Source organism: Ammodytes marinus (genome assembly GCF_949987685.1).
Source record: "Ammodytes marinus genome assembly, chromosome: 23".
Lineage (NCBI taxonomy): Eukaryota > Metazoa > Chordata > Actinopteri > Uranoscopiformes > Ammodytidae > Ammodytes > Ammodytes marinus.
In genome coordinates this window covers 22,867,853-22,880,704 of record NC_137227.1, presented here as the reverse complement: position 1 = coordinate 22,880,704, position 12,852 = coordinate 22,867,853, and the positions used below count along the sequence as shown (strand labels likewise).

The 12,852-nt window shown below is 43.7% G+C and overlaps 1 protein-coding gene across 1 annotated transcript in view; it reads right to left on the bottom strand.

Moving 5' to 3' along the window:
- The window catches only part of eif4e2rs1 (eukaryotic translation initiation factor 4E family member 2 related sequence 1), a 9,665-nt gene extending 2,573 nt beyond the window's left edge, over positions 1 to 7,092 (bottom strand). Inside the window, exons 1-5 of the mRNA XM_080052044.1 lie at positions 6,929 to 7,092; positions 3,766 to 3,844; positions 2,908 to 3,042; positions 2,234 to 2,338; positions 133 to 181 (exon numbers count right to left, since the gene is read on the bottom strand). Of these exons, the coding sequence (XP_079908170.1) occupies positions 133 to 181; positions 2,234 to 2,338; positions 2,908 to 3,042; positions 3,766 to 3,844; positions 6,929 to 6,945 (385 nt within the window). The 5' untranslated portion in view covers positions 6,946 to 7,092. The remainder of the gene's footprint in view (positions 1 to 132; positions 182 to 2,233; positions 2,339 to 2,907; positions 3,043 to 3,765; positions 3,845 to 6,928) is intronic.
- Positions 7,093 to 12,852: the final 5,760 nt, after the last annotated feature.

The following is a 12,852-nucleotide window of genomic DNA, read 5'->3' as shown; positions in this document are numbered from 1 at the left end:
GTGTGTGTGTGTGTGTGTGTGTGTGTGTGTGTGAGTGAGTAGTAAGTGAGTGAGTGAGTGAGTGAGTGAGTGAGTGAGTGAGTGAGTGAGTGAGTGAGTGAGTGAGTGAGTGAGTGTAAAAACTCGCCAAACCTTTACGCAGACGAATGATCCACTTTCCCCCACTGCGGTTATAGTCATCCTGAGAAAGAGAGAGACAGACAGACAGACAGACAGACAGACAGACAGACATACAGACAGGGAGGGAGGGAGACAGACAGGGAGGGAGACAGACAGACAGACAGACAGACAGACAGGGAGGGAGACAGACAGACAGACAGACAGACAGACAGACAGACAGACAGACAGACAGACAGACAGGGAGAGAGACAGACAGGGAGGGAGAGAGACAGACAGACAGACAGGGAGGGAGAGAGACAGACAGACAGACAGGGAGAGAGAGACAGACAGGGAGGGAGAGAGACAGACAGACAGACAGACAGGTTAAGGCCAGTTCATACTGTGTCTGATGTAAAGTGGAATAGTTTCTGGACTTATATCACACTGACCGATAGACCTGTAACCTGTTGAATGGACTGATGCTTTAAACTGTTGCATAGATAATTCTAGTTTTTTTACTGGGAGTTTTTTCTCAGCCGAGCTAAGGGTGTAAGGGCAGGGTGTCATATTGTATCATACCATATGGAATGTAAAGCTAGGGATGGGGATCGTTAATATTTATTGATATCGATACCTTTATCGATCCGGGTCTTTATCGATACCACTATCGATACTTTTCTATTATTATTATTATTATTATTATATATTTTGAAGAAAATATTATTTTTGGTTTTAAAAAATCAAGTGTATACTATCTATGAAAAAAATATATAAATGTTCACACTTGTTGGTTAATGTATTGTCTACTGTCACTTTATCATGTTTTAGTGATTAGGAAAATATTTAGGAAATAAATAATTGTATTTTAAATTAAATTTCTAATAAATATTGGCATCAGTAGTTTAAATATATATTTTAAAATGATGAGAGCACTAATACAACTGTATTACTCATGTTTCTCGCCAAAAACTCAATTTCCCATTCCTTTACGTTACACTTGAACGCATCATGATAACCTAATAGTCGTTTTACTGAGCCACCCTGAACACATCATCACGCAGCACGTCTGAAAACTGTTTACTTTTTAAGCTAACTAGCTTGTATGCTGCCGATTACAACACGGATTTCACAATTGGATTACTATTTTTAACTGACGGGACAACAAGCTACACAGTCTGTGTGTGTGCGTTTACCGCTAGTACTTTGTGGATGATGAAGACGGGCCCGCCTGTGGTGCGGCGGCAGCAGCAGGAGGAGGAGTCTTTTAAATCCGGAGACAGTCGAAGGTACTGCATTTGGCCTTTATTTGATGCACAATGCTGATGTGCTTGGCCATTGAGGTTGTGTTCCCCCCTTTACAAGAAATTATTTTGCAACATAAGTTGCATTTCGCTTCTGCTTTATCTTCGAGCTTGGTAAAATAAAGCCAAACCATAGACCTGTTCGCCCGTTCAGCCATCCTCGCGAGCGAAGTTAACTGCCAGACTTCACTTTTTTTACTTTTAATACCTGTTTGCATTTCATTCATAAACATTGGCGGACATGCAGCAGTGATTGGTTTGATTTGATTTAAATGCCGTGACGCGACTCGAGGGACACACCTTACAGGACCTACGGGAGAAAAAAAACGACGAGACTCGATAGTGGTATCGATAAGCCCAAACGTTATTGATTTTCGGGTTTTGAAAAAAGTGGAACCGGGTCCTTGATAGAACCGGGTTTCGATCCCCATCCCTATGTAAAGCCCACTGAGGCAAATGTCTATTTGTGATAATGGGCTATACAAATAAAACTGATTTGATTGAGTCACTCCAATGTGAATGTGACTTTATCTGTTCTGTAATAACATGTGACACACTGAACCGTCATGCACCAAAGACAAGCAACTTCATAGTGTCACACAGTAGACCTCTATCACAACACACTGTTTAAGGAAGGGGGGATAGATAGATAGATAGATAGATAGATAGATAGATAGATAGATAGATAGATAGATAGATAGATAGATAGATAGATAGATAGATAGATAGATAGATAGATAGATAGATAGATAGATAGATAGATAGATAGATAGATAGATAGATAGATAGATAGATAGATAGATAGATAGATAGATAGATAGATAGATAGATACCTCCCACATAGGTTTGATTCCCTCCTTGAACAGGTGGAAGTCACTGTGTCCGCTGAGGTCACCGGGTCGAACCAGATGAGAGTAGAGCCTCCAGAACTGCTCCACCTGAGACACACACACACACACACACACACACACAAACACACACACACACAGGTTTTACAAATAATCTCAAGAAAATATCCAAAGAATGGTGTATGTGTGCCTGTGTGTCTGTGTGCCTGTCTGTCTGTCTGTCTGTCTGTCTGTCTGTCTGTCTCTGTCTTGTCTGTGTGTCTCCCTCCCTCTCTGTCTCCCTGTCTCCCTGTCTCCCTGTCTGTCTGTCTGTCTGTCTGTCTGTCTGCCTCCCTCCCTCCCTCCCTCCCTCCCTCCCTGTCTGTCTGCCTGCCTGTCTGCCTGCCTGTCCCCCTCCCTGTCTCCCTCCTTCCTTGTCTCCCTGTCTGTCTCCCTCCCTCCCTCCCTCCCTGCCTCCCTCCCTCCCTGCCTGCCTGCCTGTCTGTCTGTCTGTCTGTCTGTCTGTCTGTCTGTCTGTCTGTCTGTCTGTCTGTCTGTCTGTCTGTCTGTCCCCCTCCCTCCCTCCCTCCCTGTCTCCCTGTCTGCCTGTCCCCCTGTCCCCCTGTCTGTCTGTCTGTCTGTCTGTCTGTCTGTCTGTCTGTCTGTCTGTCTGTCAGTACCGAGGCCACGGTTCCGATCTGTCTGATGTTCTGCTCGTAGCTGGTGGAACTCGCCGGGCGACTCGGCGTGCGGCGGCTGAACCAGAAGGTGTAGTTAGACTGGAGAGGGTGTTCCCCCGGGGCGGGAGACACTGTCTACAGGGGGAGAGAGAGAGAGAGACATTAGGGTTATACACAGAGAGAGAGAGAGAGAGAGAGAGCGAGAGACATTAGGGTTATACAGAGGGAGAGAGAGAGAGAGGGAGAGACATTAGTATTATAGAGAGAGAGAGAGAGGGAGAGACATTAGTATTATAGAGAGAGAGAGAGACAAACAGAAATGTGTGTCGCTCACTCTGCGAGCGGTGACACATTTAAAGATCAACTAAGATCTCAAGTCTGTCAAATGAATAAGATGTGAAGCTGAATGTTGGGCTGTGTCTTTCTCCCTCCAACCTGAACACAAAGGAAATACTTTACATAGAAGGGTTAGGGTTAGAAGGGTGAATGAATGCAGACCCCTTGTCATCAGCTACAGACAGCCTGCACTGTGAGTCCATTCTGTTTACAAACCTACGTACACAAGCTGAGAGCTGGCGTGGGATTTGAGCGTATCCTACGCTCACGTCCAAATTGATAAATGCAGAAGTTTGCCTGGAAATGTGCGTACACCCAATATTCTGGTGTCATGCATGAATAAATGAGGCCCGGTGTGTGTGTGTGTGTGTGTATAGAGAGAGGGAGAGAGAGACAGGTAGGGAGAGAGAAGGAGAGGGGGAGGGAGAGAGAGACAAGACAAGACAGACAGAGAGACAGAGAGGAGAGAGAGACACAGAGAGAGAGAGAGACAGACAGAGGGACAGACAGACAGAGACTCACTTTGCGTCTGTTGTTATTGTTGTTGATGTTTGTCCCGTCATTGTCGTCATGGAGACACTCCGACTCTTCTTCATTTTGACTGAAAAACACAAACAAAGACTGTTAGCATCACAGGCTAGCTGTTAGCATCACACACACACTGACCCACAATCCACTGCAGCAGAAGTTAAATCACATGGACTGAGCCTCCCAGTGAAAACAACCAGCGATGAGACGGATATAAAAGCAAGAGGCAAGATCAAGGAGCCATGTTAGGATGAAATAAATAAGTTAAAGTATGTCCCAGTTGTCGCATACTGCATGCTGACTAGATTATGATCAGATGTAGTATGGAGGAGAGGAGAGAGAGAGGAGGAGAGAGAGAGAGGAGGAGAGGAGAGAGAGAGAGAGGAGATGTGAAACGCAGGGAAAGTGTTTTAAAGGGTTAAAGCTGAACAGCCAATCACAGGCGAGTTTAAGACTTTATTAAAAACTGAAACATTATAGAAACTCAGGGTTCGACATAACGTATAGCCCGATGGCCCGGGGCCAGTAAAATCATATGCAGGGCAAGTTGATTGGCCAGTCACTGTCCCGCCCGGGCCAGTGACTGGCCAATCACAGTTCAGTATCTTTTTGTAGACTACATCATGGTTCATTGAAATGCGCGTTGAGAGTCGTAATGAAAGCAGTGTTTATTTAAGACTCAATATAATAAACCTAATATAAAATGTATTTTTTAATGAAAGGCCAGTGGACAACCGATGCGATTGCGTGGGCGTTTTGACAGGCGGCGCAATAAGCGGGTGCACTCTCGCTCCGTTGGCAGAGCTGCCTATCGTCCGCCTGCGAGTCGACAAATGAATCGACTTGCTTTGCCCCCTTTCTTTCTTCCCACAGCAGAGGTTGAGGTGCAGAAAATGATAACTGCGCTTTTCCTTTATCTGCCGTCGTAATGTTACAGTAGCCTATTTGCATCCAAGCCCCAATGGTAATACAAATGAGAGGCGTTATTTAAACGCTGTGAATGCATCTCCGGTGATTGTGTCGGTTGTAGACAGAAACGAACGAGGGACTCCGCTCACTGTACAGTTCCTATAGTCGCGCAGTTTGGCACTGTGTTTTCAGGCTCGAGACATTCAATCAGATCGCGGAAGTCTTTCCCATTGAAATCGCTAACGGGGAGAATATCCCCGGTTATTATTTTAGCCACAAACCACAGTTCATCTGCGCGGCGGCTCACTCGCTGGCGAGATCACACGGTGAAACGCTGCTGTGATCGGACGAAGGCATTGTGTGTTTCTAAGGTGATTTAACGTCATAGTCTTAGACGAGCGTTTAACTTTTGTTGCATATTTTGCACTGCATTGTTTTTTATCAATAGTTTGAAAAAATGGTCCCACACCGGACTCTTATGTGAAGCTGACACTTCATGGAGAAGTGACACTCCTGCAGCGCGCTCACGACCAGACGTGAACTCACATACACGGTGAAACCTCCCATTAAAAAAACGGCATAACCCACTGATTTTCGGATTTCTATTCTATTTTTAAAGTCAACTTGAGCGCAAGTGGAAAACCGGTCATTCGGTCGACACATTCACATCCCTAATGCATATAGAGAAAGTAATAAAACAGCCTATACACCACAAAGAATGATCAGACCTTCATCTCTTATTTTTTTTTATGTTTGAACGTGACTTCTGCAGGTGAACTATTCATTAAACTGCCCAAATTCAAGAATACAAACAACCATCAAACTACTGGACTTTAAAATACTGGCCGACTCATTCAACATACTTTCAGTTGTAGGCTTCAAATTCAATATGTTTGCCTGGTTTTATATTATGTGTATGAGCAATATCAACATTTCATATAATTAACTAAAAGAAAAATAACCAAATCTAAAGGGAATATCTATACTGTTACAGTATAGATATTCCCCTTAGATCTGGTTATCTTTCTTTATTTTTCTAATACAGGTATTATAATTATTGACACTAAATTATGAAGAAAAAAAAAAGTGTGTGCAGGGCCAGTGAAAATATACAAGGGGCCAGTAAAACTCGGATCCACTGGCCCGGCGGGCCAGTAGGAAAAAAAAGTTATGTTGAACCCTGAAACTGTTTGACAGAAGCCACGTCAGGGTTCATCAGTTAGTCTCTGTTTGACGGTTAAACAACAGTTACTGTTGTTACTTTAACAAAACACAAACTAAACAATAATAACCTGACCTGTGTGAGTGAGTGAGTGAGTGAGTGAGTGAGTGAGTGAGTGAGTGTGTGAGTGAGTGAGTGAGTGAGTGTGTGAGTGAGTGAGTGAGTGAGTGAGTGAGTGAGTGTGTGAGTGAGTGAGTGAGTGAGTGAGTGAGTGAGTGAGTGAGGGTTAGGGTTCACGAGTTCATTATGAATTATTAAAAACAAGATAAAAACGAATTCTTATTAAATTCCAGAGTCAGAATAAACAGAAGGTAAAATCCTTCTTGAGTGGGAATCCCTAAACCCTTTAGTTTAGACTGATTAACTAACCCTCTAAACCACTCTAACCTTTAGAAATGATTAGAACAGACATTTTAAAATGAATATTATAACCCAACCCTCATATTTACATTGTGTACTAAACGGTTTAAGTGAATCTGTTCTGTAAATAAAACGCCTCTAAAGGTTCGTGTTGATCCCTGAGTCACAGCTTGAGTAGCCAACAGATATATAACCCTAACCCACAGAGAGCATACAACAGATATATAACCCTAACCCACAGAAAGCCTACAACAGATATATAACCCTAACCCACAGAAAGCCTACAACAGATATATAACCCTAACCCACAGAGAGCCTACTAGATATATAACCCTCGCCCCACAGAGAGCATACTACAGATATATAACCCTAACCCACAGAGAGCCTACTAGATATATAACCATAACCCACATAAAGCCTACTACAGATATCTAACCCACATAAAGCCTACTACAGATATCTAACCCACAGAGAGCATACTAGATATATAACCCTAACCCACAGAGAGCATACTAGATATATAACCCTAACCCACAGAGAGCCTACAACAGATAGTATGTTTAAACCGTTCAAACAGAGTTTTTATTCATTATAAACATCGTAACCCTGAAGCTAACCGTTAGCCGTTAGCTGTGTGCCGGTGTTTCCGGTGTTTCTCTGTCTTACCGCTCGAGCTGGTTCATCCTCCTGCGTCACGATCCTACGTCACTCTTACGTCACTCTCCCGTCTCTTTAAAAAGGATTGTTTTTCTCTCTTTCTTTATTCTTTTGCTGTATTTCCTCGTCCCGTTTCTCTTCGTGCGGCTCTGCTAACGGCTAACGGCTCACGGCTCTCGGCTCTGCGCATGTGCAGACGCAGCGGACGGGAGGCGAGAAGGGACAAACTGAACCGGATGTTGTTTTTCTGTATCTAGGCGGTGTTAGCGCGGTGCTGCCCCCCGGCGGAGATGATATAATAGAGTTCTAGAAAAACAATAAAATAATGATGGACTAGACCAGGGGTGTCAAACTCATTTTGGTTCGAGGGCCACATACAGCCTCTCTGATCTCAAGTGGGCCGGACCAGTAAAATAATGGCAAAATAACGTACATATGTCAACTCCAAATCTCTAGCTTTGTTTTTCAGTAATATGCTTTATCACTCAGCCTACATTTGTAACCTACATTATCATGGATCACAAGGGATCTCTGTACCCCCCAGGAAATGTCTTAGTAAAGGTTGCTGCTGGCCATGGGAATAGGAGGTGCGGCGCATAGCGCCGCAGCAAAAATTTTGGGGGTATTTTGCTCAAAGATGCCAATATACGCACTAATGAAATAAACAACTGTTTATTTGAATACACAAATACAACAGGCACTGACGTTACAGTTGTCCAATTTTGTTTACTATACGTACAGGGACACATTTTGTGCAAACATGCAGACAGTACAAAATTAAATTAAATAAAAGTGCAACTTCTACTGTTTTGATTTATTTTTAAATACAGAGGTTATTGGTTGTTTTGGAATTCGTTTTTCCCAATTTAAAACATAAAAATAAAGCAGCATGGAAAATTAGGAAATAAATCTTGTAGGCCTACAGTAGCATGCTCCTGCTCGTTTCGCGCGTGCAGAGCCGCGGACACATCGCGCTTGCTAGTACATTAATTGTTCAGCACTAAAAATATATATATATATTTTTTTTTTGGTTTTTACCATGGACTTTGCCATAAAGCACTGGAGGAAACATTAATAGCGGTGAAGCAAGATTGCCATTTACCATTTCCCACGTTGCTAAAATGTGCTTTTTTAAATTTTGGCTGCCCCCTAGCGGCTGGAGTGAGCATTTTGGTTATTTCTTTAAAAATTCATATCTCCTCACAGGAATGGGCTAGAGACTTACTTTTTTTTTTTAAATGCTCATAAATGTGTGCTCTACAAGTCGCGGGCCAGATTAAATCATCTCGCGGGCCGGATCCGGCCCGCGGGCCGTATGTTTGACACCCCTGGACTAGACTAACATTTAGAGATGTGTTTAGGTTAATATCTTATCAAATGTATTCGGTGTAATACAGTCTAACACCAACCCAAAGGAAATATAAGGAACTACTTATCAACTTGAAAAGTTTGATCCAAAAATACTTTCAGTCATCATACTGACGGATAAACTTTAACTCAAACTCCGTTAAAAACATCAAAGTGTTTCCTCTCTGGTGCCAATGATTCATTTTCCTTTATTTATCCTCGACAGATCATTGAGGGGTGATGACCCTCTTTTACAATGACGTCGAGTTAGTACAGATACACAATATACAATGAGAATACACAACAAGCTGACAAAGAGACAACAACAATTAAAACAGTCAGATCAATTGAATGAAGCAGAACAATAGCCTAATTAAAACAGTTACAAGTGGAGTGGGGCCGATTCAAAATAATAATTTAAATTGGTTAAAGGTACGAACACACTGCACATCGCCGCGCGGCGAGTTTCAATAGAAAGTCAATGTATTTCGAGCGCCGCCGCGCGAACCGGCGGCCGGCGGCCGGCGGAGGGCGGATCACGCGGCGCGGCCAGGGGCGGCGCGGCGCGGCGCGAATGGGGCGGCGCGGCCGCCGCAGAAGTTGAAAATATTGAACTTTTCGCCGCCGGCCGCCCCGCGATAGCCAATCACCGTCGTTGAGCTCCTCCCGACGTCACTCGGGTGAGTCTGCTGAGCTACAAGACACGTGAAACCTGGCTGGCGGTGCAGTCGGGAAAGGAGGGATGAAGGGAAAAAAGAAGGAAAAGACAGAGAGAGAGAGAGAGAGAGAGAGAGAGAGAGAGAGAGAGAGAGAGAGAGAGAGAGAAAGTTCCAACACATCGATAAAATGTATGACAGCAGTTTAATGAGACACCTTTTAGTAAAAGGAGCAAGGAATAGACTCACATTATAGAAGAGAGAAGGAGAGAAAGCCAGGGAAGATGTACTGCAGATGAGTGAATATGCAGAGACAATAAAAACTAAATACGACAACTGACACTTCCAAACATTTCCCTAAACATCTGAAAATCTGTTTGGGTTTTCTCTACATGTTGATATGCCGGCGTGAATGTGTAACCTATATGCACGGCCATCGATACGTGCGTGTGTGTGTGTGCGTGTGGGCGGGTTGTGTGTGTATGTGTGTGTGGGTGCATGTGTGGGTGTGTTTACGAAGCTTGGGTGGCAGGTGGCGGGGAGAAATGTGTGAGAGGTGCAGTGAGACCAATACAAGGGCCGATGGCAGAGATGATGAAGGCAGAATAGCCTACTTCAGAGACGCTCCCAACAAAAACAAATCAGTGAGGATGACGACGATGATGAGAGAGATGTAAATAGCGGGAAGAAACTGGGCGTGTACATTCAATGAGTCATCGGGCGGCGGCCGGCGGCCGGCGGCGGACACAAATGAGCCAAAATGACCACGCGGCGCGGAACCTGCGATTCGCGCGGCCAACCGCCGCGCCGCGCTGTGCAGTGTGTTCGCACCTTAACAGTTATGAGTGTGTTATTGAGCCAGTAGGGGGCGTCTGAGCTCCTTCTCTCTGTTAAACTGGGCTGAGGTTAGCGCCAGAGTCCAGAGCTCTGCCCCTGGTAACTGATGACGCTGCTGCAGCGGCTGCTCTCATTGGCTCCAGAAGCCTGTAGAAGTATAAAACATTGTAACATTTACACAATTAATATATTAGGAATAAATGAAATATCTCTGATCAGGAAACATTGATGATAACCTGGATTTACAGAAGCAGCGTTGACATGTTTTGGATAAGTTCATTCATTTGATTTGGAAAAAACTCTAAAGTTACAAACCAAAGTGAATATAAGGGGGGTGAGGGGAGCTCTCTAACAACTGCACCACGAGCTCAGTTAGAGATATATATATTTTTAGCTGTTTTTTTTCCTTTTGTCATTAACATTAGCAGACACTGAATTGATTCAGTTTTTCATTCAGTGTAATTCAGGTCAACAGGAAATATAACTAATTCTGTCACAGATCAAAACAGACGGATAAACTTTAACTCAAACTCCTTTAAAACATTAGGCTACAGTGTTTCCTCTTAACATCTAAAGTATGATCCTCCCTCCCTGCCTCCCCTGAGCAGGTGGTAACAAGCTGCAGTGTGTTATTGAGCCAGTAGGGGGCGTCTGAGCTCCTTCTCTCTGCCGCTGTTAAACTGGGCTGAGGTTAGCGCCAGAGTCTAGAGCTCTGCCCCTGGTAACTGATGACGCTGCTGCAGCTGCTGCTCTCATTGGCTCCTGGACAGAGAAGTGAAAGTAAAGAGTCGGGACTTTCCAGAGACGCTGCGTGTGTGTGTGTGTGTGTGTGTGTGTGTGTGTGTGTGTGTGTGTGTGTGTGTGTGTGTGTGTGTGTGTGTGTGTGTGTGTGTGTGTGTGTGTGTGTGTGACGCTGCGTCCAAACAACAAGCTGTTGAACAGAGCCGCGGTAGGTCACGTGCGGCTGGACTCGTTCTGCTGGTTTGATTCTCACTTCTGTGTTTGAGGTTTTAATCTTTGATCAGAAGTCCAGTCACCTGATCCTTCCTGACGCTCTAACATGTTCCACCAGATTGTTTTAGTGCAACACTATCTCTAACAACTCAACACAGAATACAATACAGGTTGCAAAACACATTTTGATTTATCCTATCCTTCAACTCCCATCCCTTCCCCCAGCCAGACACACGCACACACACACACACACACACACACACTCACGCACTCACGCACGCACGCACGCAAACACACACACCTCGTCGCCACCAACCACCAAAACAATAACATACACTTGTGAGTAGCATTCTTAAGATCTTTTTAGACAAGTAATGAATTCAAATAATATGTTTCATGTTCAGTAGGGTGAGGAAGAAATTAAAAAGTTTTGTTTTTATTAGTGCTGTCAAGCGATTAAAATATTTAATCGCGAGTTAACTATCAATGTCATAGTTAACTCGCGATTAATCGCGATTAATCGCATTTTTACCTATTCTAGCCTGAATGTCCCTTGATTTCTTTTTGTCCCATTATTTTTTCTCATTTTAATGCTCTTATCACACCCATTCTCTACACCCTTGTAATTCAGTGTATTTCTTCTAAAATATCATAATTTGCAATTCAGTGCAATAGCCCACAATGTAGATCCCCCCCACCCCTAGAACAGCATACACAAACATAATTGGAACTTATTTTTTTATTTAAAAACCAAACCATAAAACAACATAGGCTATATCAAACAAATTAGTATTTAGGCTAAATTAAACTTGTTGTTGTAGGCCTAAATGTTTTGGGAGTCTTTCATCCACGCACGGCTTATTGGAGTGGACACACTAGGCGCTTGTGTGCCGGACTGCCGGTGGGTGCCGGGTGGTTGCCATGGCGCTGCTGCAGCCGAGGCAGTCGCCCTTCGTAGCGAAAAATAAAGTGAAAATGAATGACTGCCGGCTGCCACTAACATTCATGGAGGTTTTGGTGTGCGCGCAGAGTTATAAGTAAGACTTTTGCAAATGACAAGCTTTCTTTACTGTTCTTTTTCCGCGAAGTCCCAGAGTCACAACACGGAAGAAGCTACTAGTGAAGCAGCTGAGCTAGGAAGTGCTAGGTTCCGGTTTCTGCTTCAAAATAAAAGTCAGAATTGACTTGACGTTTAGTCGTTTTGCCAGTTAAATTATTTTAATGTGAAATTACGCTGTAGGACATGTTCCGTTTGAATTAACAGTAACTTACCTGCGAGCCAGGTGTATAGTTTGTGGTGTTTCAGTTGTTCTAACATTACTAGTTGATGCAACAGCAAGAGAAAAAACCACAACGTTGGCTAGACCATGACGAGCGTTAATCGCGCGATAAAAAAATTACCGCCGTTAAAATGGGTTTGCGTTAACGCCGTTAATAACGCGATAAACTGACAGCACTAGTTTTTATACATAAATAAAGTTAATTTCACAGACATCATTGTAATGTATTAGGTTTTGCATCACTGACTCTGCTGAAGATAGTTCCAGGTCAGAAATGTCTCTGAAGCCTGTGAGAACATGAAACATAATACCGAGGTTTCCAACGCTGGAATACAATCTTCTGCTTCAGTCAAACCTGTCAGACAGAGAAAGACGAGTCATTATGTAGAAGATGTACAGCAGGGTGCATTGGTCATTTAAACGTGTTAGTTCGTTAAGTGTACTAATAGTCTTACCCCTAAAATGAAATCCTCCTGCAATAACCCCAAAATATCTAACCCTCCTGGAGTATTCCCATACAGCATGTTAGTACGAGCCAGTGGTTCCCTGCATCATTTCCATTCCATGTCTCATTCTCAGTTTTAAAATGGTCTTGACAAAGTTTTAAATGTAAATACTGATTAAAAGCACTGAGGGGGCGCCATTAGGTAGGGCGTCCCCCCCCCCCCGGGCAATGGCCCAGCAGCAGACCCGGGTTCGATCCCCGCCCGCGGTCGTTCTGTGCATGTCACTCCCCTCTCTGCCCCATTTCACCTCTGTCTCTGCACTATCAATAAAGCATAAAAATGCCCCCAAAAATATCTTTAAAAAAAAAAGCACATGAAACATTATCCCAAACTTTGTCCCAATCCAAATGCTT